Source organism: Vanessa tameamea, chromosome 6 (assembly GCF_037043105.1).
Source record: "Vanessa tameamea isolate UH-Manoa-2023 chromosome 6, ilVanTame1 primary haplotype, whole genome shotgun sequence".
Lineage (NCBI taxonomy): Eukaryota > Metazoa > Arthropoda > Insecta > Lepidoptera > Nymphalidae > Vanessa > Vanessa tameamea.
The window spans coordinates 117,716-139,913 of record NC_087314.1 but is presented as its reverse complement, the minus strand read 5'-3'; the positions used below and the strand labels follow the sequence as shown (position 1 = coordinate 139,913).

Here is a 22,198-nt window from a genome sequence, read left to right as displayed (position 1 = left end):
CGTTACTTGCTGTTGGTTCAGTCATAATGAACTTATGCCATTACTATAAATGTTAGTAGAGGCGTTTTATAGTAACCAGTCGATAACAACAATTTTATGGCTCGTTAGCTGGATGTGCCGGAGACCGCAAACAGGTAAGGCGACATACCCTGGAATGTCGTAAGAACCTGTCCGCATTAGATCATCCTCTATCCTATTTCCCCACTGATCTTAAGGTTAATATGCTTATATAATGCAACATTCAGTTCAAGAACACTTTCTCGCAACTAACTTATATGTAACGCAAGTGATATTCAATGTTTATTTTAAATATATATCGTATTTACATAAAAGAATAAACCAAAATGATCGTCTACGTTTAATGTTCAAACCTTTCATACGAGATAAGTCAGTCGAATGACGTCAGACTCCAAAAAAGTCTGCAAAAACGTTGTGTATTTTTTACTTCCAGATTAAATCTTCAACTGACATCTGTACATACGTTGTACACCCACGTCCCATGCGTATGTCCGCGTCATTCATGACAGATATGAGCGGCCGAGTTGCTAACCTCTAATAGTATTCTATAAACAAAGCGTTTCACTATGATTAGGCACATCCATGTAGATCCGGGAATTAGCAGTTCAGTGACCCGTCAGATAGTCTAAAGAGTAACATTAGTGAATTTCATAGCGGAGCGATCCGAGCCGTTTGTTCATTAAATTATTTTTATATTGGTATCTACGTACCCATCGATACGAACAAAATGTTAACTTCAAGCCGAAGCGATCACTTGAGCTATCTTTAGTTTAGAGAACTAAATAATTTATTTCTTAAGATCTTTAGGAAAATCGTAAACTGTCTTACGTTAAAATAGTTTTATTATATCATCTCTTACGGACGGACGTACAGATACGAATATTAATATTAAAACAAAAATTTATAAATACGATTAGTTGAGCAAAATTACCGTTAGTTTATTGATTACGGCTGATCATTTAATCATAATCGATTTGTCTCGTGCCTTAGATTTTAAATTCAGATAGCAAAAGGAGATTTTGAATATTAAAACCAAGCGCTCGCACTAGAACGTTACGATATCCATAGAACAGTACTTTATTGATAGTGAAATAACAAAACAGAACTTCTCCATAAAGTATTGAGAATTGATACTTTATAATCTACACTTGGAAAACTAAAAAGACTGTTTGTTCGTACGCGCTAATTATATACAAATAAACCTTTCACATTTAATCTATAAATTTTAATAACTCTATTTACAAGTTATTGGACTTCAAACTTCAAATTGTTTGGTGATTAAAACTGCTAGCAACATTTTTATTTATTACTCCTGATTGTTTTTATAACAAGGAGACAAGAAAAAAATTAAAAACAAATTCAAATTAATCTTTCACGTCACTATGTTTTATAGTTTCTTAATTTATAGCGGTCATCATTAGTCATAGCGGTTTGAAGAGTTTGTACATTACTGATCTATAATTTATTCCAATGGCAGAAAGTGTACAGATAAATAAACTTAGATTTGTATATTCCACGCGATTTGCTAACAGCTCAGCTATATTGTGCACAACGAACACAAGTTTTTAATGAATATATCTTTATTTATAATACAAGTTAAGCACTTATCCTACTTTAATTTTATTTCTAAAATTCCGATAACAACTAAGCTGACATTCAAAACGCTATTTTTTCACGAATATTTATTGAATGTGACCAATAATGTTATGTCAACTGAAGGTGAACATTGTTTATTTGCCTTAACACCTCTGACATTGATATTTTGATATGTCTATTCTAATATTATAATCGTAAAGAAACTCTGTCTGTCTGTCTTACCTCTGACAACCAACCCCTAAAACGCGAGCAAAGCTGCAGGCGACAACTAACAGTGCAGTATAAAATAAAATGAATAAAGCAAACCGAGGCAATCCGGTTAGCCACCGAATCTTATAAGAAATATGAAGTGTCTTTCGTTGCCTTGTAGAGATGTTAGTGTCGTCCTCTCGTGATTTGACTAATCGTCTATCGTCGCCGCGCTATTGGCGCTATTTGTATTGAATAGTAACATAAATTATCAAATGTTTTCTTCTAAAAGATAATGCGCTCTGTCACTGGCTTACAAATGAGCTCTTAAATAACGTTACACCGTTTAAATCATGGAAGTTTCCTCGCTTCAACAATAACGATTGCTCAAAGGTCAAGTAGAAACCACTAAGGTCGAATTTTCTTCTTCCGCAACACAATACATGACTATTTACTTATGAGATGTAACTTTAAGTTTCGAAACAATATGTCAGACAAATATTTAATTGTGTGACTGTAAAAATGTGTATAATCAATTAATTGTTGAATATATTGAATATATTCTTAATTAAACGATCTAAACACAGACGCAGACATATTATAATAGATACGTTTAAAATCATAAAAGTCGTTAATGTTTTTACAATAAAGCTTAACGTATAATAAAACATTACAAATAATGAGGAGTGTGTAAAGATGGTTTCCCAAGTAAGTGGGCAGTGACAGGGGGGGGCCTGTAGAGACGTGACGAGAAAAGTGGTGACGAGTGTCGAAACCACTTTAACGAGGCCATCTAACAGTTAATGAGAGGTAAAAGCTCCTTCGGATAACTAATCACCCACTTGAACACTCGGAAATTGATAAAACGTGACAAATACCAAATACAAATCGCGGTGTGCTTGACGGTCCCCGAAAATATGTAGGCAGCAGATAGCGATAGATATAAACAGTTACATTCCACGTACTTTTTTATAATGTAATAACAAAATACAAATTTAATTAGGTACTAGTTTCGAGAGAACATTTCTGAGAATAATATTTTAATGATGTGTGTAGTTGTTTAGTAATTTTTTTAATGATATGATCAAAAGCTTCGTTTTGAATGCCTGGATAAATGAGGGCGATTTGGCAAACGTTTCTAAAATAATGAAATATTTATTTTATTTAATTTATTCACATATTATGAAGCAGTAGAAGCACTTTCGGATTGTATTTTTACATTGTTAGACTTTAAATTTAATCTACTACCGATTAGGAATGTAGATTCAGGTGCCAATTCTACTAACTTGTAACGGTCACGATACGTTTCCGATACAACTCTGACTATTCCTCATAATAGCAATCCTCAGCTTAATCGTAACTGCTAGTACGTCTAGTATTTGTTCGCGGCATTGGCGCCAAAACAGGAGGCTCCGTAGCTACACTTTTCTACGAATGGAATTCGGCGAAAATCGGCGAAACTGTTATCGGAATTTTGGAAGTAAAATTAAAGTATTAGCAAATCGCATGAAATACTTAAATCTAAGGTTTGTTTAGTATTAGTATTTTTTTCTTACTTCCATTGGAATACGCCATACATATTACGTTCATTATATTCATCTCATTCATGTCCCGGAATTCAAATCAACTAAGCAACACTAACTCCATTCCAAATGAGATTAAATCAAATACTACTTGATAATTATTTCAAAAGTAAATCTATCAATTGTGAATATGCGTTGTTTTGGTTCAATTGTCGTTAAAGTTGTTGGTTAGTAAGCGTTGCACCTTTTAGTCGTCGCGCCGCATCGATCGGACGATAGCCGCGTGTGGGCTTCGTTACATTCACGAAATATAAACATTACTTAGACGAGACTTAGTCAGATACGTGTTCTATTTCATTGGGACACTAGTGACCCGACTCAGCACGTCTCGATCCCGTGCTGTCGCTTTGAAGTTTGTACTACCCGATAGTGCATACTCTAAGTACATCTAGGTGCTTTTTCTTTTTAGGTATTTACAATAACAGCAGCTATGACTCAAAACAAATATTTATAATTTTTTTTAATTACATATATATTTTAAATAACAATCATTTAAAAAAAATGATAAAGCGTGCATAGATGCATATAAAATGATACCTTACCTTTTGCACAACGAGTGGTGTGCCGAAGTCTTTGCCACCCTGCAGCCGGAAGCCCAACGGCTGCTGGTCCGACTTGTTTAGCCGCACAGTGATCAACTGTGCCATCTGTCAAACATTAATACGAATATACAACGATGCAATGGTTATAGAGTAACACTGTTTCCTATGAATAATAGTTTTTTTATCTATTACAAAATTGTTTTCGAAGAATGTCGAAAACATCTTTGGTAACGATCAGTACCTCACCACCTACGATAACTATTTATTTATTTACCGAGAGTTCGTTACAAAAGTAACGGCCATAACTAAAACGTTATTGATTTCAAATAACGCGTATCTCTTTTCAAAAACGGTCAACTCGTTAGGTAATGTTATATAGATTTCTGTTACGACTTTGTTTTGTTTACATATAAATAGCTACTTATTAACATTAATAACATTTTGTGTAAGCTTATTCCAGGGACTACATAATAATAAACGAATATATTAATGACTGGGAAAAAAAACTATCGGGCAGCTCAAGACAGAGCTGGCATTTGATTGACCTAATTGAAGATTTATTTTCTCTCAAAGCTTCGCTGACCGCACTCGGTAACTCTTCGGACATTGCGATCTATTTTATCTCCGTGAAGATCTAAGTGCGAACCAAAAGACATTAGTGAAAGGAGGCTGAGAGCAAAACTTTCGTTACTGGCACAAGGAATATACAATAACTAATAATTTATGAGTTTTCAAAGAATAGATTTCTCTTCGCCTCTTCGATATAATCTTCAAATAATCAAGAAATCAATCGTCTTAAACGTCAGCTGATTATTCTCTGACTTAATGGAGAGTAAATTGTTTAAATGTAAAATGTTCAATAATGGTATTGACCGATTGTTTTCCACACGTACGAAGTTCATACATATTTACGAGTCTCTCATGGTCTCGTCTATGTTAATTTTATACCTCCATAAGAGTGATAAAGATCCGTATAAATGAGCCATTGAATACTTTTCTAAATGTAAATAAACGTGTAATGCGACGCGCTTTTGATATTCCCTCGCTGAGGCCGTGATCGTCGACGTCGACTTCAATGAAATTATATTACTGAATTAATATTTATTTTTTAGGAGTTAAGTTCTCGTGTCAATCACGTAGCTAACACTTACTATAAAATTAAAACTGTATTATAAATGACTCTCGATATATTTGCCTTGTGCCTCCACTTTGACATCGCAATTGGCTCGATTAAAACATCAAGGTTGATTAAAGAAGTCGTTATTCGAATATTAAACGGAAGACATGTACATACGTCGCAAAAGAGTGAAATTAAGGATTAGGTTTGTACTGATAGTCAATTGTTGGAAACAATATGGAGTGCTTAATACCAGTTGTATTGAGTTTTTATAGCTAGCGATTCATAAAATGTAACCGTGTCATCACAGCCTTTATTACTGGTAATCTTTATATTTAAAGATTTATAGATCATCTTTCACGGCCGATGTAGATATCCAAGTATTATCATTTGTCATCGATTCATAAAACGCGTTCAAAAAATACAAATTGTTCGACAATCCGGAAGTGGGTGAAAATTCAATTGCAAGTTTTCATTACAGTATTATTATATATGGGTCAAGTTTAACGAAACGGAGCGTAAGTATAAAATATTTGTACTAATCGTTGTGTAACGCACAACTATTTAACCAACCGTACTAAAAATAAACAGTACCTACGTCTAGAGCTGATTGCGCAAGGATCGGGCGTTAAGAACAAAAACTTACTGATGTATAATAAGAGCTTGAGATTGACATATCGACTTCTCCCGTTTCGTCTGATGAATTTCGACCAATCAAGAGGTCGGCTTTGTACATGGCACTCCAGCTCCATCGACTCACGTTAATTTATAATAACGGTTCTCAAACAGAGGAGGAGCAAGGCGTTTTTCATTAAAAATAAATGACATATGTCTCGAAACTTCAATAAAATCAAGTTGAGTACTGTGTTCAAGTAAACATACTTATTAAATCTAAACTTCCACCACTGAATTAGATAGAATTACATCCTAGGACAGCTTCTTAAAAAACATTGTTAATCAACTGCCAGTACTGAATATAGCGAGGCCCATATCGTCTCCGCGCACGTGCAGCTGACCGTGATTAACCAATATGTACGGGTGCGATTACCTTATCTTTCAAATACAATTACAATATGATAATAGTAATAAATAAAATAAATGACACATTGATTTAAATCATATTACGAGTAGCTGTTACGCATCCGCTTCGCTAGACGTAAATAAAAAATTGATTTAATTAAAACAAAAACAAAGTATTCTATAATGGGCGTTAGGAATTGGATACGTTTTTCTAATACGCGAAAAAGTTAATCAAGCACTTGATTTAAATATATGGAGGTATGCAAATATTTAATATAATCTAGACAGATTTTTTAAAAACATTCAAAGCGAAATAGCACAAGTTAATGTAATCATAAAGAGATTTATTAAAAACTATAACAATGAGGGCGTGTCACGCGGTTGGCGAGTCATGAGAATTTATAAGGATTTCGAGTTTGATGACGTCATGGGACATGGTTTTTACGAAAATACTTTGCCATTTCTGTTTGTGGCTATTTGACATTCTAAAGAAAGTCATCAACACAAACTTTTGCTTCCTACCCGAGCTTATAGCGAAAAAGTTGCCAGTATATACCTAGGTATACCTATACCTATTATAAAACATGCTGTAAATATGTGATATAAATGAATATAACAATAGGCATATTATCCAGCGATTCTAGATTAAGATAAATTTGATGAAGGCGATAAGCTTTACTCAGCAGATATGTTTTGAAATTGAAACAAATATCTTTCAAAATATTGACTCGATGACAAAATATTTATTTATTATTTTACATTTAACGTAACACTTCTAAGAAGCAGCTCTGAATCGACGGCTTTATTGACTTACGCGTTTGATTTTTACCTGATTGTTATTCATGCAAGCGATGACGTCACTCACATGAGTAACCCCAGACCCGTCGTCCGCCGCCGCCGGTATCACAAAGAATCGCGAGATTACTTCGATGTTTGAGAGAAATCAAAAATTCTTTGTTATACCTTACGAAAGAGGTCACGAGAAACAGTTTTTAATATATATATATTATAATTAATTTAAATAGGTGCTGTAAAGTGTACTCATTAATATATTTAGATATGTATAAATAAGCTGAATAACTATTAGGTTAGGTTAGGTTAATTTTAAATGTAACTATTAACTAGTATCTACTGTATACTGTGTTTGTCTATGTGGTCGAATCTATCAAATTCACTAAAATTTCAATATTCAATGTTTAATATATACATATTATATAGATTAAATAGAGGACTTTGTTTGATTGTGTCGAGTAAGTAAAATTATGTAAAAGTATGTAGGAGAGTAACTGTATGATATGTAAGCTATAAATACATATACAATGTAATAAGATATTATTTTTTTGAAATCCGTTGATCCCCCTCTTTTTAATTGAATGCCCAACGGAGCTGTCGCGTAACAGCCAGCCATATTATATTTGTTTTTAAGGGCAGACTGTCAATAACTTGCTAACATGTCACAGTACCTAATAATTGTCTGTGAGTTTCTGTCGGCTATAAGCCTGACCTTTTAAGATAATTATGTATTCACAAAAAGGTAATGAGGATTTAACAAACTCAACACAAGTATCCCCCGAACACGTTCTTCTTAAAACTGAATGTTATTGATTTAAATGCACTTCTCAAATATAATAATTTATGCATTGATCATAAAGACAATAAAAATGGTTTTAATTTTCAAGTGATCGGGATGATAATTTTGTAAATTCTTTGAACGTTTAGTTTGTGTTTACATTTATATATGACTATAATTCATATTTCAAAACACATGTGTAAACAAGATACGCACGCTCTCGTTGAAATACCTAAAGGTACGGTCACTTTGAAGCGCTCCAAAAGCGCTTTACAGCTGTTGTTTTTTTACTAAAGTAATTATCACAAAAACGCCTTATGAATGCGCCATCCCGAATAAACAGCAACCTCTTAAATAAATTGACTCGAAGACAACATTAACTTACAAACAGCGTTTTATTTCTTTACACAAATACGAGCATTTTATGAGTATGTAATGTGGCATTGGCAATACACCTCAAAGTTAATGTCGACTATGTTTATCTCAAAATAGAGTTTTTGGCAAGCGGTGACCAAGTAGGCAGGTACTCATTCAGCTGAAGTAAATTATATTTTAACGGCTATCTGTTATTATAAATAACACACCTGTGCATTGTGGAACTGCGCGAGCTGGCTGCTCTTTGCGTGGGCGCCGCGCGCCGGCGAGCGATTCGCTAAATAAACTAATTACCGTTATACTTAATAGAAAACTTCCTATCTCTGCTGTCTGTATAAACGATACGCGCTTGAAAGTAAATATTGTATCGAATTGAAAACATTTTCATACGAAGCTGATGTCATTGCCGTTTTTGTAATTACGAGGCGCATTGGTACGTGCGCTGTTTGTCCAGCTGCGGCCTTCAAAGGTCGCGCCACGGCTTACAATAAATACTTTTGATTTTACCAGCCAGAGCACAGAACGAAGCAGCTTTCACTGGTAGTTCGGGTCGATCCGGGCCTCGTTACCTTTGGTTGCGTATGAGACAAACGCATATTGCATGCCACAGTCCGGTCGAGGTGTCGCAAGCGCTGGCGTCACTTGCACTCAAGCAAGTATTCAAAATTAACTGAGACGTGGCGCCATCAAAATTATACAACTTTTATCTTATCGAACGAACTATCGGAATACTTTCCGCTCCGTACACTTCTAAAAATTTGTTTGTTTATTTCAACGCTATCGAGAGCTTGGAAAAGTTCAATAAAGGTGCTGCTATCGGAACCTAACGCATGTCTATTGGTACTCGGCACGATATTTTTTGGTGTTATCAATCTCTTATCGCAGTAACAAATATGCAATATTCGATTTAGCGCACACTGTGTAGGGTACGCGTAACTCAACACTGGCGGGAGGCAAGATGTCTGACTGGAATTTGTATTCGTACTGAAAATATTTTCGTAAGACAATTATATGATCGTATATTTTTATTGTGATATGGTTTAGATAAATGAAAATTATTCATAGCAAAGAGTCTTTTGCTGTCAGTAGACAGGAAGCAGATACTCAGTTACGGCACCGGATTGTGATGTACCTGTATCGACAATAACCGAGAATAAAATCGAGAATACTAACGCTTACGGAATCTTTATTTTATAACAATACAATACATTCAATTAAATTGCCTACGGTAAAAATGTTTGCGAGTAAATGATAAACGATTTGTAAATTATACTGAATACGTAAATTATTTTCGAATTTAAACGTTTCAAAGAAACAATGCAAAAGATAAATATTTAAATTTATTTTGCTTCATGACGTAAGCTTCAATAATTGCACTGGAGATGCAGCTTTGCAAATATCGCTAACTCAAACACCCTTTTCATTTGGATTATCAACTTTACGTTCCGTGAAGTGCGTTCGTTGCAGTCCCTTTATCCCCTTCGTCCCCAGACACGAGCCAAAATTGACACCGTGCGTATACGTGTGCATGTCAGTGTAATATTCGTCCATCAGAAACGACATTTTCTCAGTGATATTTAAAATTTTCAGTCGCCATTATTGTGACCTCGTATTATTTCTGTAATCGTGGGCGGTAACGTAAACTTGGCACTTCACGCACGTCACTGCGCGTTCGCCGCATCGCCAGTCTCCCGTAATATCTGTCCAGATTTTTTCGTGTTACAGCTTAAAGTTGTATAACGAATTATGTAATGCTGCTATAATGTCAATAACCCCCAAAATGCAAAGTGAGAAGTGGAACCTTGATGGACAAATATAGAGCGGTTGCGAAACAGTTGGCGGGAAGCCATACGACGATATGTGCGTGCTGCCCCCCATTGATAACGCTGCTTTGAAATTATTACAATCGAGCTTACAGATAATGTGACGTCCACTGTCCAGTGATAACGGCGTCGGTAATTAAATAATCAGATTATTAGCATAAATATTCCGCCTCTTGTCACGATTCTAGTGGACCTTAACGCACTGAAAACATATCTACGTACTTGTAGATGTTTTGCTACGTGTAGACACGACATTTGATGCTGCAATCTTTTAATTTTGTTTATTCTTGTTTTTTATTTAATAGCATGTGGATGCGAGAGCGCTCGCACTTGACAGACTCACGGATAGATAGAGCACGTGGGTCTCGAGTTAAACCGGGAGAAGCGCTGTGAGTTGTCAAGTTGTGAAAATATCAAATTATTTATGTTTTATCCAATTTTCGAATAAACCAAGTCACGTTACATTTTTTGAATGTACTTCCTATTCTTTATTTATCATAACTATTTCATTTTACGCGTTAAATCATAGGAATAAAAACACTTTATAGTGACATCTCCTTAGAACTGCGAGCAAATATAAAATTGAAATGAATGAGTTTAGAGCTTAAATAAGCCATTAATAAGTACGTTTATTGCTAGCAATTATTATTATATATACCAACATGTCCTTGTATTAATTAAAACTATAAATTCTATAAGCAGGTCAAGAAGATGTATTTTAATTTTAATTATGCTTTAAGAGATAGACATCCGTCTAAAGCATGCGTTGTAAGGGCCCTTTCAATATTTTTGCTAATAACTAACGATATGACAAGTGTTCCTATTGTGTATGCACTATACGTGGTACTATACCACAATATACCACAAACACGTGGTACTGTTTCAACGAAATGTCAACAAAAACTATACAAAGTATCAATTCAAACCGTTCAGAAACCAAACAAACAAGGAAATTTATTATATATATATGAATTGTATTAGAATATATATAGTAGTTAAATATAATTCTGTGTCTACAAGTCCACACGGCGCAAGTTATATCTATTATGGTATAAAATTAGTATTGTTCCAGACGAGGACTTGGCTTACGACCTAAGAATGAGCAAAACGGATGTGCACGATTGATCCCGGTGCCATATTGGCATGTTTATGAATGGCACGTTCACCCGCCGCTGAGTGTACCTATTCACTTTACTCATTGACTTCGTCTCTCGAGCTTGACTAATTCTACAGTTTATAATATTTTTGTGATGAAATATTTCATCGAAATTTATATCAGCTTATTTTTATTTGTGTGTTTTCAACGTCGACAATTCATAAATAATTTGGTCGTTCCATTGTTATTAAGCCTTTCGAAATTAGTATACAAAAAAGGGAGCCCGCGATTATACGTAACGTACGGGTTATGACACAGATATGAGTAAGCTAAACCCTGACCAGGCGAGGCGACCTCTGACTCATCAACCCAAGCTCATGGCAACAAAAACTTTAAAGTATTTATTGTGGTATGTGGTCCAGCTGCCGAGCGAAAACTTGACAACACCTCAAACATCTTTCGACGTGTTCATTCTCGATTAAATGTTTGTTTAATTGAGGCACGCTTTTTAAAATTATCGTCTTAAATTGTTGAATAGATAAACTGGTCTTGTACATCGGAAGCAATCGCTCTAACACGTTTAATTGCCGTCTTTATACAATTAGGTCATTTAGTTCATAAATCATAGAACCACTAAAAACCTGCTACTCATCACTGAGTACCGTCTGTTCGTTGCGCCTCCAGTTCTCCACAATGATCTGACGTGCATCGTTTCCTCAATCACAAAACTAGTTTACACGATTCACAACCTTCGCGATTACTGATTAGACGCAAATAAAATAAATACCTAATGAATACAGAATGTGACTCATCATTTAGGTACATTAAATGCTCTGCACTTACCGAACGACGCGCGTTAAAACATTTGTATTTTATATATTCACTCGTAAATTTTATAGTTTAGTTATGATGGAAATTGAATAATTTATTGCGAATATTCAACATATATGGCAGGTAACTAGGCCACTCAATTATAATGATTGTATAGAGTAGCGGTAATCTGCAGCTTCTTTATTTAATTGACGTGTACACTTATCATAAACTTTTGGAATATTAAATTATAAGAAATTTACATAAATACGATTTACTTTAAATAAAAATTGTTTCTGGAATGATCACGCGCAAAATAGAATTTCAGGCGGGGCAACCTATGTAGTTCAATGCTCAATATTATCCCTTGTATCGACAGTAAAAATATAATTACTAAGTTGTTATCTATATTTCTAAAGCGAGAACTATCTTAGTGCAGAAGCAGTTGCGCAAACATAATCACATTAACCGATGCAGGGCTAACTTACCTCGGGACTGGAAAACGTCTTATTATTCCGTGACAAACCTTAAATCAAATTAAATGTGTGCACTAAATAATGTTTACTTTGCTAAAAATATCCTTAGCGGAGTCAAGCCCGTCCCAAATGACTATCTGCATCTGCCACTGAATTTTTGGTGGAACTCCGAATTTGTACAGATAATTTCTTGATAGAAAAACCCAAAGACCTAACATGTTTACTGCGATGGTTTTTGAACAATCTTTATGAATGTTTGATGAGAATAATATTAATACGTTTCCTCACTTTACCTAAAGTAAAAAATTGTCGCAATATTTATTAATAATACAGTTAAGTATATTTCACGCTCAAAATTTAAGTTCGTTTTCTTTTCTATAGCACAACAACAGTTTGTGTTTTGAATGAATACAGTTGTACAATAAATCGTTTTATCTTATAAATTTGTTGGATGAAAAATATTTTAAAATAGAAATAGAAAAAAGATTACGGAGGAGATGTTGACAATTTATCAATGTCCTAACGAAGATAGAATACCTATACAGGACACAGTGCGCACATTGTGTTATATTATGTTTATTTATGTAAACACAAGGAAAGAAATCACAAGGTTACTTCACATGTGCACATCCATTGCATATCCGTTCAGTAACTAGGTTAAAAGCTTTAGACAATTCATAAAAATTGACTTCCGGGCGACGTTTTTGTATTTTAATAAAACTACATTGAAATTTGAAAATTAAAAATATCGTAATTCTTGGTACTCCTAATTTACAAACAGGACTGACCTGAAAATTGTAAATATAAAAAAACGGCAATATTGTTTAATGGAAAAACTTTGATGTTGTGGTTTGGACTAACTAGACATACAGTAGGTATGTAGGTATTAATAAATATATTAAATTATTCAAAAGCCCGGATAGTATTATTGTTGGTCTCCAAATTTTGATGCTGTTTTTTTTTTTGGGGGGGGGGGTGTTTTCTTTTGCTTAGGGTTATGGGGAATAAATAGGAGTTCACTCAATGTTTTCTCTAAAAAAATAAACTTTTACAATAATTAATTTCCTATAATAATCAACAAGTAATTGAAATGAAATACATGTAACATGTAAATACATTGATGTCAATGTTGTATCTAATATTAATTATTGGGGTCAATTATATTAGATGCCACTTGTAAATAGAACTATATTATATCATCAGACGTCATTAATAATCATTGCCACCCAAACGAGCCAATCCACATCAGTCTTTCGACATAACAATATTGTTATGTTGATTTGACTTTATCTCGTATATAGGTAAGTTACAATGAGCATGCGATATTATTTACCGAGTTTATTTCGCTCGAAGCAAACGACGCAATAGGTCCATCAAATAATTAACATAAAGATAAACCGCATTAACACATCTGCTTAATTTGAAACCGGTTGCTATTCCATTGCAATATTTATAAACACCGTGCATCTCGTCGCATTTCCTATTTCCTTATCATCCTTTGTTTGTAATTAACAAAGGACTAAACCGATGCGTATCGCTACGAAAATGTATTAAATTAATATTCATACCATTCTGTAAGAAAGTACTACTAAACTTGAGTCATTTTACATAATATACAATATTCGCAGCGATTATAACTGAGCTCGGGTCGATACGTATGTATTACGAGATCAAAGGGCTTGCAAGTATGAACGTTTTAAAATTCCCTTTTGGTTTGGGCCGTTGCACTCCGCCTTGGACTCGTCTAACCGGCCCACTATCAGTACGCGGTTCGATTCATCGCGCCAACCCGTGGCCAATACTGGGATATCACAAATCGAAACTGCGGGCCATATCCAAAGCTACAGACATGAAAACAGGAGACTTCACAAAAAATACGTTACGAAAGAATTGTTTTGAATTAAGGTAACTCTTGTCTACATTTACGGGATTAATACGTCATATTTATGTAATATATATATTTTTAAATATTCTACTTTTGTGTGTAATTTAATGAGGCTAAGTTTTGTCAAAATTTTATAATACTATTTGGTTTGTAATTAATGGAGCAACGATCGGTTTCAGTTTATAAGATAATTAAAAACATATTAAATACCTAGAAGGTTTAGATACCTCATTTAAATGACTTAAGTACTTAATTAATATTTCAAAAATGTGATCTAATTTATTGTTTATGTAACGTTGCGAGATATATCGATTATGCATCGCCTTGGTTTATTTTTGTTAATTACTAATAAAGCTGCCAACTGAAATTTTTATCATGAATCAGTAAACTAAACAAATCCGCTGCCCACTATGACCGAGCAAAACAACTGCTTATGCAATGGTCCAGATCTCGAAACCAGCTCCAATCCACCTAATAAGAATATTTAGATTGCCTATTGTTGTTTGCATCAAACATAATTTAGTTTGTAACTTGCTGTTATTTAAAATTATCATTACTTAAAGTTATACCTACATTAGTTCCGTGAAGCAAAAATAAAAAAGAAACATAATATACTTTAATGTGTACAATGCATATATAGACAATTTACCACTGAAGATAATAAAACTTGTAAGCATGTTACTGGAGTCCCCCAATTAATAAAGAATATTTTCATTTATATAATCAAATACTAAACACCTCTCGAATTTCCTGAACATTTTAGTCGTAACAAAATCCCAATTTAGCACGTTACCAACGCTATCGATTCTGAGAAACAGCTGTTTATTTTAAAACCGCGATGCGGTAATACAATATTCGCGAGCAGAATCTCGTCCTAGAGAAATCGCGAAGGATACTCACTTTGACGGACGATCGCGTCAATAAGGATAGATTCTTCACTCGGCACTATCAATCACTGGTTCAAAACACGGCGCGCAAACGTTTCCAAATAGGCGATCGCGCTCGCGAGATATATTTAGAGCGGTAATACGACACCGGGCGCGGGCGGCGGTCGGTCGATCGTGAGTGTACGGCGGGCTGCGGCGCGCGAGTGCGGCTGCGGGCTCGCGACTCGAGGCGCGCTGCCCCCCGACCGCGCCCCGCGAGCTGCCTGCGGGGCGCGGCCACGCAGCCTCCGAGGACGATACCCTCGGAGCAGCCGCACTTACATCCCTTTGTGCACGAACGTCGACACTAATGAAAGACCGCTGGTCGCTCCGATTCTATCATTTGCAAACGTAAAAATATTAATTAAATGTAGAAAAACTCAAGAACCGTGCCATTTAAAATGTGATGGAATACGCTTAGAAGATAAAAATAAAGTGCAATAAGCATGCTGCCCTTTTTCTTTGCAATGCAGATTAAATGTGGAAAGAAGCTTTTTAAATTAACAATACAATCATTATTTGCATTGATGCATAATATTTTAAGTTGCAGCTACACCTACAGACCCATTTATCGTTTACACATATATCGTTTGGATTTACTTTTTGTGTAAATGATATTAATATGTAATTTATAAACAGAAAAAACTACGAATTCAAAATGTTTACAAATAATTAAAAAAAATGAGCAATATGTATGTTTATTCGACCATCGAGGCTTTTGTGATATTATTTAAAAACTAGTTTTTAACATCCTAATATTAATTAAGTTGATGAAAATTCAGATGGATTTAGAATTTCCATCACATGGAAATTAGAGTGTCGTCGTATAAGTCTAGTCTACTACTATTCAGTTTTTGTCGAAAAACACTCCTGTGACAGGGAAAGCCAGTAAACTCGTGCGTCTGAACTGTTCCCGGTAGTATTGCACTAGCGGTAGTGGATGGACACTGTCACCAGCATGGAAAGCGATAGTTTATACTCTATCAAACGGTGAAAATGATCTCGTGGCCTCTTCGATCCAAAACAAAGACTGCTAGAGAATTTTTTGGGTAAAAATCCATACAAGGTCGGTTAAAAGCCGGGGTAACTTCGGAAAATCGTTTCCCGTTCTCAGAATTTCTCAGCAGTGACATTGACGACCTTCTATTGAAATAGTAAAATGTACAGTGACTAATACTTAGAATTAACGAAAAAAATATTTAAATTTACTGAAATCCGAAATTTCAATTTACGTGAAGGACTGCAAGACAAACACGTATTGTATAATACGAGTTTGTCTTGATTAATATCGACTGCAAACTCCAGAGTAAAATGCAACAGAAAATAATGATTCTGAAGTAACTACAAAAGGCGAGCCTTTATCAGTCAAGTATTTTTCACCGCGAATCCTGCCGTGTTTTCTACTTGCCAATTTATTATTATTCAAGCTTACTGCTAGTAATAAATTCACTTGCTGTTCCTCTTAAAAATTCATGAATTTTAGCACGTCTTACTTATTAAAATTATGTATGCTTTTTTTTATTAAATATAACTAAGATGTTATATTATGTCCCTCAATAATGTGTCGTTTTGGTTGTCTGTAGGTCAAGGAAGGTCACTTCTATAACTTAAAAATATGTGTGAAATAAATTCGGTCCATATTAAAAATTCAATTATTTGCGATTAGCAAACACCTATCTCTTAACAAATATGTATGGCTAATAATTTAAAAATAGAAAAGGAAGGAATAAAAACAAGTTCATTTAGGACACAGGCACTGTAGATATAAAAAAAAATATTAAAAAATTTAAAATAATAATTTCATTTAGTACAAAATAAACAGCTAAAACAAACTAATATAATCAGAAAAGTACACATCAAAATAACTACACAGAAAAATTATAATAAAAAGAAAAAAATTAAATATCGAATACAAAAGATAAAAGACCAAATAGTTAAAATTTATCGCTCTACAAATAAATAAAATAGAACTGTCAAACGGTTTGTGATGTTAAAATAACAGCTTTTTACTAAATGCATATTATAGTGTTTACAGTAGTTACAGCAAAACAATAAAAAACAATTTTGGTCTGTCTGTTCGTCTGTTGTTTACAACTATACTCCCAAATGGCTGGACCGATATTGTTACACTTTTAGTGGGAATAGCTAATGTTGGGACGAATAATATAAGGTACTTATATTTAATAAAAATAATCAGGGTTGCTCGCAAAATGCAAAGTGTACGAAGTCGCGGAGACAGCTAATATAATGAAATATAATTTATAAATAGCAATAAAGTCGTTGTCTGTCTGTCTGTATCTCCGTCGTGCCAAGTCATAATATTTTGTATTGAAAAAAATGTCTACTACTAATAAGGTTACAATGTTGGTAGAATAATAAGGAATCTGTTTATAACCAAAGTCGTTAAATATGTGCTTCCATAGATACTAAATAAAATAACTGACTCGGTTGAACATAAGACTTCACAGCTCTTCTAGGTGGATGTCTCGGTTTACATGTTTTAACATTTTGTTTTTGATGGGATCATAAGTTAACTTGAAGTCAAGAAACAGTCCGGCAAATTTTGGAGCGGGCATGTACAATACAAATTTATCACAGGAAAAACCACGTAGCAGAGTTAGTCTTTTACTAAAACAAATTGTAAAATAATTTTAAATAAAAATATTTTTTATTGAATTAGGCTCGTTACAATAGTATTAAATTTTTAGCCAAGAATATAAATAAGGAATGAAAGACTTTTGAATATAAAAGTTACTATATTCGCCGCTCTCAAACCATACAACAAGTTTATTCCTCGCACACCTCATTAAAAACTCTATAAAAATAACTAATATAACATTACTCTTCCTCCACCTCGTCGTCTGTTGTAAACTCGCTCTCGTTGCCGCCCTGTGGAGCAGAACACCCACGTTATGTGTTATGTTTATATAGAAACTGTATTGGCTCACTTAACCAGATATTCCAATAAAATTTAATAGATAAATTGCTCTACTTGTCTACTCGTCGATTTAATTTCCCTCAAGGTAATTTTACAAAACGAAACCAAACTGAAATTACGATTAATATGCTGTGTACGTGTCCTATCATTATTCTATAAACATTTGAAAATAAAAAAAGTTATTGATAAAACTAAATCACATAAACTTGTCACCTAATTACGCCTTTAGTCACGATTTCTTGTAAAAGTAAGCAATAGAAATGCACTTCACCGATCCGTTGAGACATTATGAAATTGTACAGTTAGTCGATATTTGTATTTAATATTACTTCCAGCATTACACTTGCTAGAAATGGTCTATATACTTTACGGCGCCCATGTCTATGGGCGGGGCTCACTTGTGCTCGGGTAGCCTACCTATTTCATATAACTTTAGTATAATATTGTACACGATATTGACCTCGTCGTTATTCTCCGAGTCCGAGTCGCTGAGGTCCCACTGCGGGTGCTCGGCGGGCACGGCGGCCGCGCCCTTCACGTCCAGCTTCATGTCCTGCTCCTGCTCCATCTTTATGTAGGAATCTGAAACGAGAGAGGGTATCAGAGACCGGCGTGCGGGCGTGCGTGTGGGCGTGCGGCGTGCGTGCGCGTGCGTGCGTGCGCGTGCGTACCCGAGCGCAGACAGCACACGAAGGTGTAGAGGCCGGGCCAGCGCGGCGCCGTGAAGCGCAGCTGCAGCTCGTGCGCCGACACGAGCGCCGTGACGTGCGCCGGCGCGGTGAGCAGCGTGTTGGACTTGCGGTCGCAGATGTAGCACCACCAGTACTCCTGCTTCTCCGCCGGGAAGTAGGGGCAGTGCACGGGGTGCGAGCTCTTGGACCGGCCCTCGAGTCGCTCCCGCTTCTGGAGCCGCTTCTGGAACTTGTCCCACTGGTCGTCGTCCTCCGCGTCGGGCGACGACTTGTCTCCGGAACCCTCGCTGGAGGAGCCGGATTCGTCGGAGCTGCCCTCGTCGGACTCCTCGCCTTGACCTATCGTTATTATGTTACGTTGTTAACTGATATATTTTATTATATTAAAAATAAAATACACTATTTTTTTACACTTGAATCATTTTGTCTATGCTATTTTTACTATCAGACCAGTTTCACAAGAATAAGTAAAAAAATATCAAAATAGTATGTTTACTTTCATATATAACTCAAAAAGGTTTTACACTATTGGTTACATCACCATACATTCGCAGAGAGTAAATACTCTCTCTGTGGAGGTATGTATAATGAGCACACAGTGCCAACATTCTCTCACCTTCCTCATCTTTTTTCTTTGGTTCCTTCTCTTTAGACTTGTGTTCAGTGGCGGTGGCCGCCTGTGCTGGCGCTGGTGTTGGCGCTGGGGCTGGCGCTGGCACTGGCTTGGCTTGTTGTTTGGGCGCTGGCTTTTTGCTCTTCTTGGCTGGTGCGTGCTTTTTCTGTTTCATCCAGACTGGTCGTTTTTGAGCATCCTTCTTGTCATTTTTGTCATTCTCCCCCTTCTCTCCGTTTTCTCCACCGCCTTCTTCATCATCTCTGAGAAAATATTAATTTATACATATATTTTTAAATATGAATTATATAGTTTTAATCATTCTGGTGATCAGTGGTGAGCCATTTCAAACAGAACTTACTTCATAGTGTCCTTTTCTTTAATACTCGTATCTCCAAAGAGCTCCTTCATGTTAGTCCTGCGGAGGAACACGGTCACGGTTACGATGGCGCCGGCTGTCACTACTGTAGAGTTCTCGTCGTCGATAACTGCAATATTGTTGAAATGTCATCAATTGTCAATCTAATTCTTACTTAATACTTATCAAAACATGTAATATTTTTGACTTGGAACAGAAGACAAAATATATATAAATACAGTGAAGGAAACGTTATGTGTACCTTCAGTATTAACTTGGAAATGAATGTAAGGCATGTTGCCCAGCACTTTCATGACATCTTCAAACTGTTTGTCATTTAAAAATCGAAGAACCTGTCTCCTCTCTTCACCCGATAGTTGTGCCAGTTGTAACAGCGATTTGATAGGTTTTTTACGATTTACAAAATATTTTAAGTGATCATCAGTTATATATGGCAGCTGCAGTAGGGGCGATTTCTTATCCCACAGACCCTGAACTATCATTGGAGATAATTTCATACAATTTTCGATTGTTCCTATAGTTGGTAGACGAGGTACTGAAACATAAAAATAAATTTATTTCATTATTCAAATGATCCAATGTCATTTGTTTATTTTTATATTATTTATTTATTGTTATTATTTCTGACTCACTTCTTCTAGCATATGCAAGAGCAATGAGCTGATTAACACAGTTCACCATCTCCACAATGAGATCTGGACAGCGCGAAACAATGTACCGCCGATCTACTTCCAACGTGTCCTGAGGCAGGCGCATGCGCAACAAGTGCGCGTGCAACAATGCTCGAGCCTTAATACTGTAAGGCCGACATAGCGGTTGCTCCTTATTTTTTTCACCCAAATTCGGCAGCTCACGAAGTAACTGTAATTAAACATTATTAACTATTATTGAATTGATGATTTACTGTTACTTATCAAGCCTGTTACAGATTGAGCAATTTAATCAACACATTACGAAATATAGTTGAAGCTGAAGCATATTTTGGATATACTTAAGATCTGCTCTTGCAATCTTGATTCTACAAAATACTTCCAGTTTTATTGATATTTAAAGTAAGAAAACAATGTTGAATCATACCATAGGAACTTCTTCATTATCAGTTATTCTCTCAATGATTTCTGAATTATGTCGTCTATCAAACTCACATGATGCTGCTAAGATCATCAAAGCTCTCTTCAAAGGCATCGAAGGTGTTTTATGACAGAAATAAAAATACATTTGTGTTGTATCTAATAAAACTTGTTCTCCTGAAAACCTGATGGAGCGATACCACCAGGTACCAACCTAAAATGAATAAAGTATAAGTTCTCTAAATAAAAAGTTAGTTCATACAATTAATTGCTGGTTATTTAGAAGCAATGAAGTAGTCGGTGGGAATACATACTGCTGTAGGTAATGCAACCATAAACACTAATGCATATAGTCCTAGCACCCAAACACTGTTTTCTTTTTCTACAATCCAGCTTGGTAGAGCAATACCAAAGCTCATAGCTCCAGGTCCATCTGGGTTACCATATTTCTCCCAATTTCTTCTTGCTTCATCATCTGTGAGAGCCTTAAAAAATGTTAATCGTCACTGTTATATATTTGTCAAATAAATATATACTGATGAATTAAGTATCTAATAAAATTAACAATAAAAAAATAACATTGTTACTAACAGGCCATAACAAATATATGTCATTAAATAATTACTGCTAGTGATTGTTAGCAGCCGACTTATATACTAAAACAAAAATAAAAAAACAACTTACTTGATAGGCTTTTGTTAATTTCATAAAAGCTTTTTCATCTCCCGTTTCTTTATCAGGATGAAGTATTAAAGATTGCTTACGATAAGATTTTTTAATTTCAGCTTGTGTCGCCCCGGGTGGTAATCCTAATATTTCATATGGGTCAAAATTAGACATCTCATAATCAAATTGGGATACTTTGATAGCTAGAAAAGCGAACAGTACCCATCCTGAGATAATTGCTAACATTATAAAGAAATTTTTAACATTCTTATATGGTTGGGACTGTTCTATAATTATTTGTTTTTGTTTGCAACTTGGACACTGACATAATTCTGCTTGTTTTGCTGGATCTGAAAATTGAAACGTAGGCTGATCAAATACGATGTTATCACACAAGAATATGACCGCGACGAGTTACACGTACCGTGAACATTAACGTGACGTGAAATGTTCAGTAAGTTAATATATGAAATTAAGTTTGACAGAAATGTTATTCACAGAAAATCAAATGCAATTCACCAATTGAACAGGAATTTAATAGGAATATTGATTATTTCATACATAAGGGCAGAACTTACCTTCTTTCCTTTTTCTTGGCCAATAATAAAATGTCGCCGGCACTAATATTAGCGCAAGGAACGATAAAACAAAATAAAAGTATGTTGCTCCACTTTCATCATATTCAAATTTTTGCCCTCCCATTTTAAATTATTTCCATTATATGTTTTAAATAAGAAAAAAATTAGTAAGTACCGCGCTACTAGAACAACGGTAGCCTCATACCCTGACGTGTCAATCGTGTCATGTCATTTAG

General features: G+C 35.1%; 2 protein-coding genes across 7 annotated transcripts in view; both read right to left on the bottom strand.

Moving 5' to 3' along the window:
- Nucleotides 1-15,221, bottom strand: part of LOC113393389 (PDZ and LIM domain protein Zasp) — a 33,231-nt gene extending 18,010 nt beyond the window's left edge. For 5 of the 6 annotated variants that reach the window (XM_064215220.1, XM_064215224.1, XM_064215223.1 and 2 more), the window contains exons 1-2: nt 15,001-15,220; nt 3,929-4,033 (exon numbers count right to left, since the gene is read on the bottom strand). In XM_064215220.1, the coding sequence (XP_064071290.1) occupies nt 3,929-4,033 (105 nt within the window). In that variant the 5' untranslated portion in view covers nt 15,001-15,220. Of the gene's footprint in view, nt 1-3,928; nt 4,034-15,000 lie in introns of all 6 variants that reach the window. The other variant, XM_026630237.2, reaches the window with a different exon arrangement.
- A 2,541-nt stretch (nt 15,222-17,762) lies between these two features.
- On the bottom strand, nt 17,763-22,198 carry LOC113393393 (translocation protein SEC63 homolog). The gene is made up of 11 exons (XM_026630251.1): nt 21,963-22,198; nt 21,403-21,734; nt 21,033-21,203; nt 20,726-20,932; nt 20,281-20,509; nt 19,890-20,183; nt 19,631-19,757; nt 19,273-19,532; nt 18,636-18,995; nt 18,425-18,546; nt 17,763-17,915 (listed from the first exon to the last, which is right to left on the bottom strand). The coding sequence occupies exons 1-11, from the start codon at nt 22,084-22,086 to the stop codon at nt 17,865-17,867; spliced, it is 2,277 nt and encodes a 758-aa protein (XP_026486036.1). The 5' UTR covers nt 22,087-22,198; the 3' UTR covers nt 17,763-17,864.

Excerpts from the sequence above, each read along its gene's own strand:
- LOC113393393 (XM_026630251.1), bottom strand. The coding sequence starts at position 22,086 with ATGGGAGGGCAAAAATTTGAATATGATGAAAGTGGAGCAACATACTTT. Across the intron at positions 20,184-20,280 it reads TCTTGCATATGCTAGAAGAA|TACCTCGTCTACCAACTATA; the intron begins GTGAGTCAGAAA and ends TTTATGTTTCAG. Across the intron at positions 19,758-19,889 it reads TTTCCAAGTTAATACTGAAG|TTATCGACGACGAGAACTCT; the intron begins GTACACATAACG and ends ACAATATTGCAG.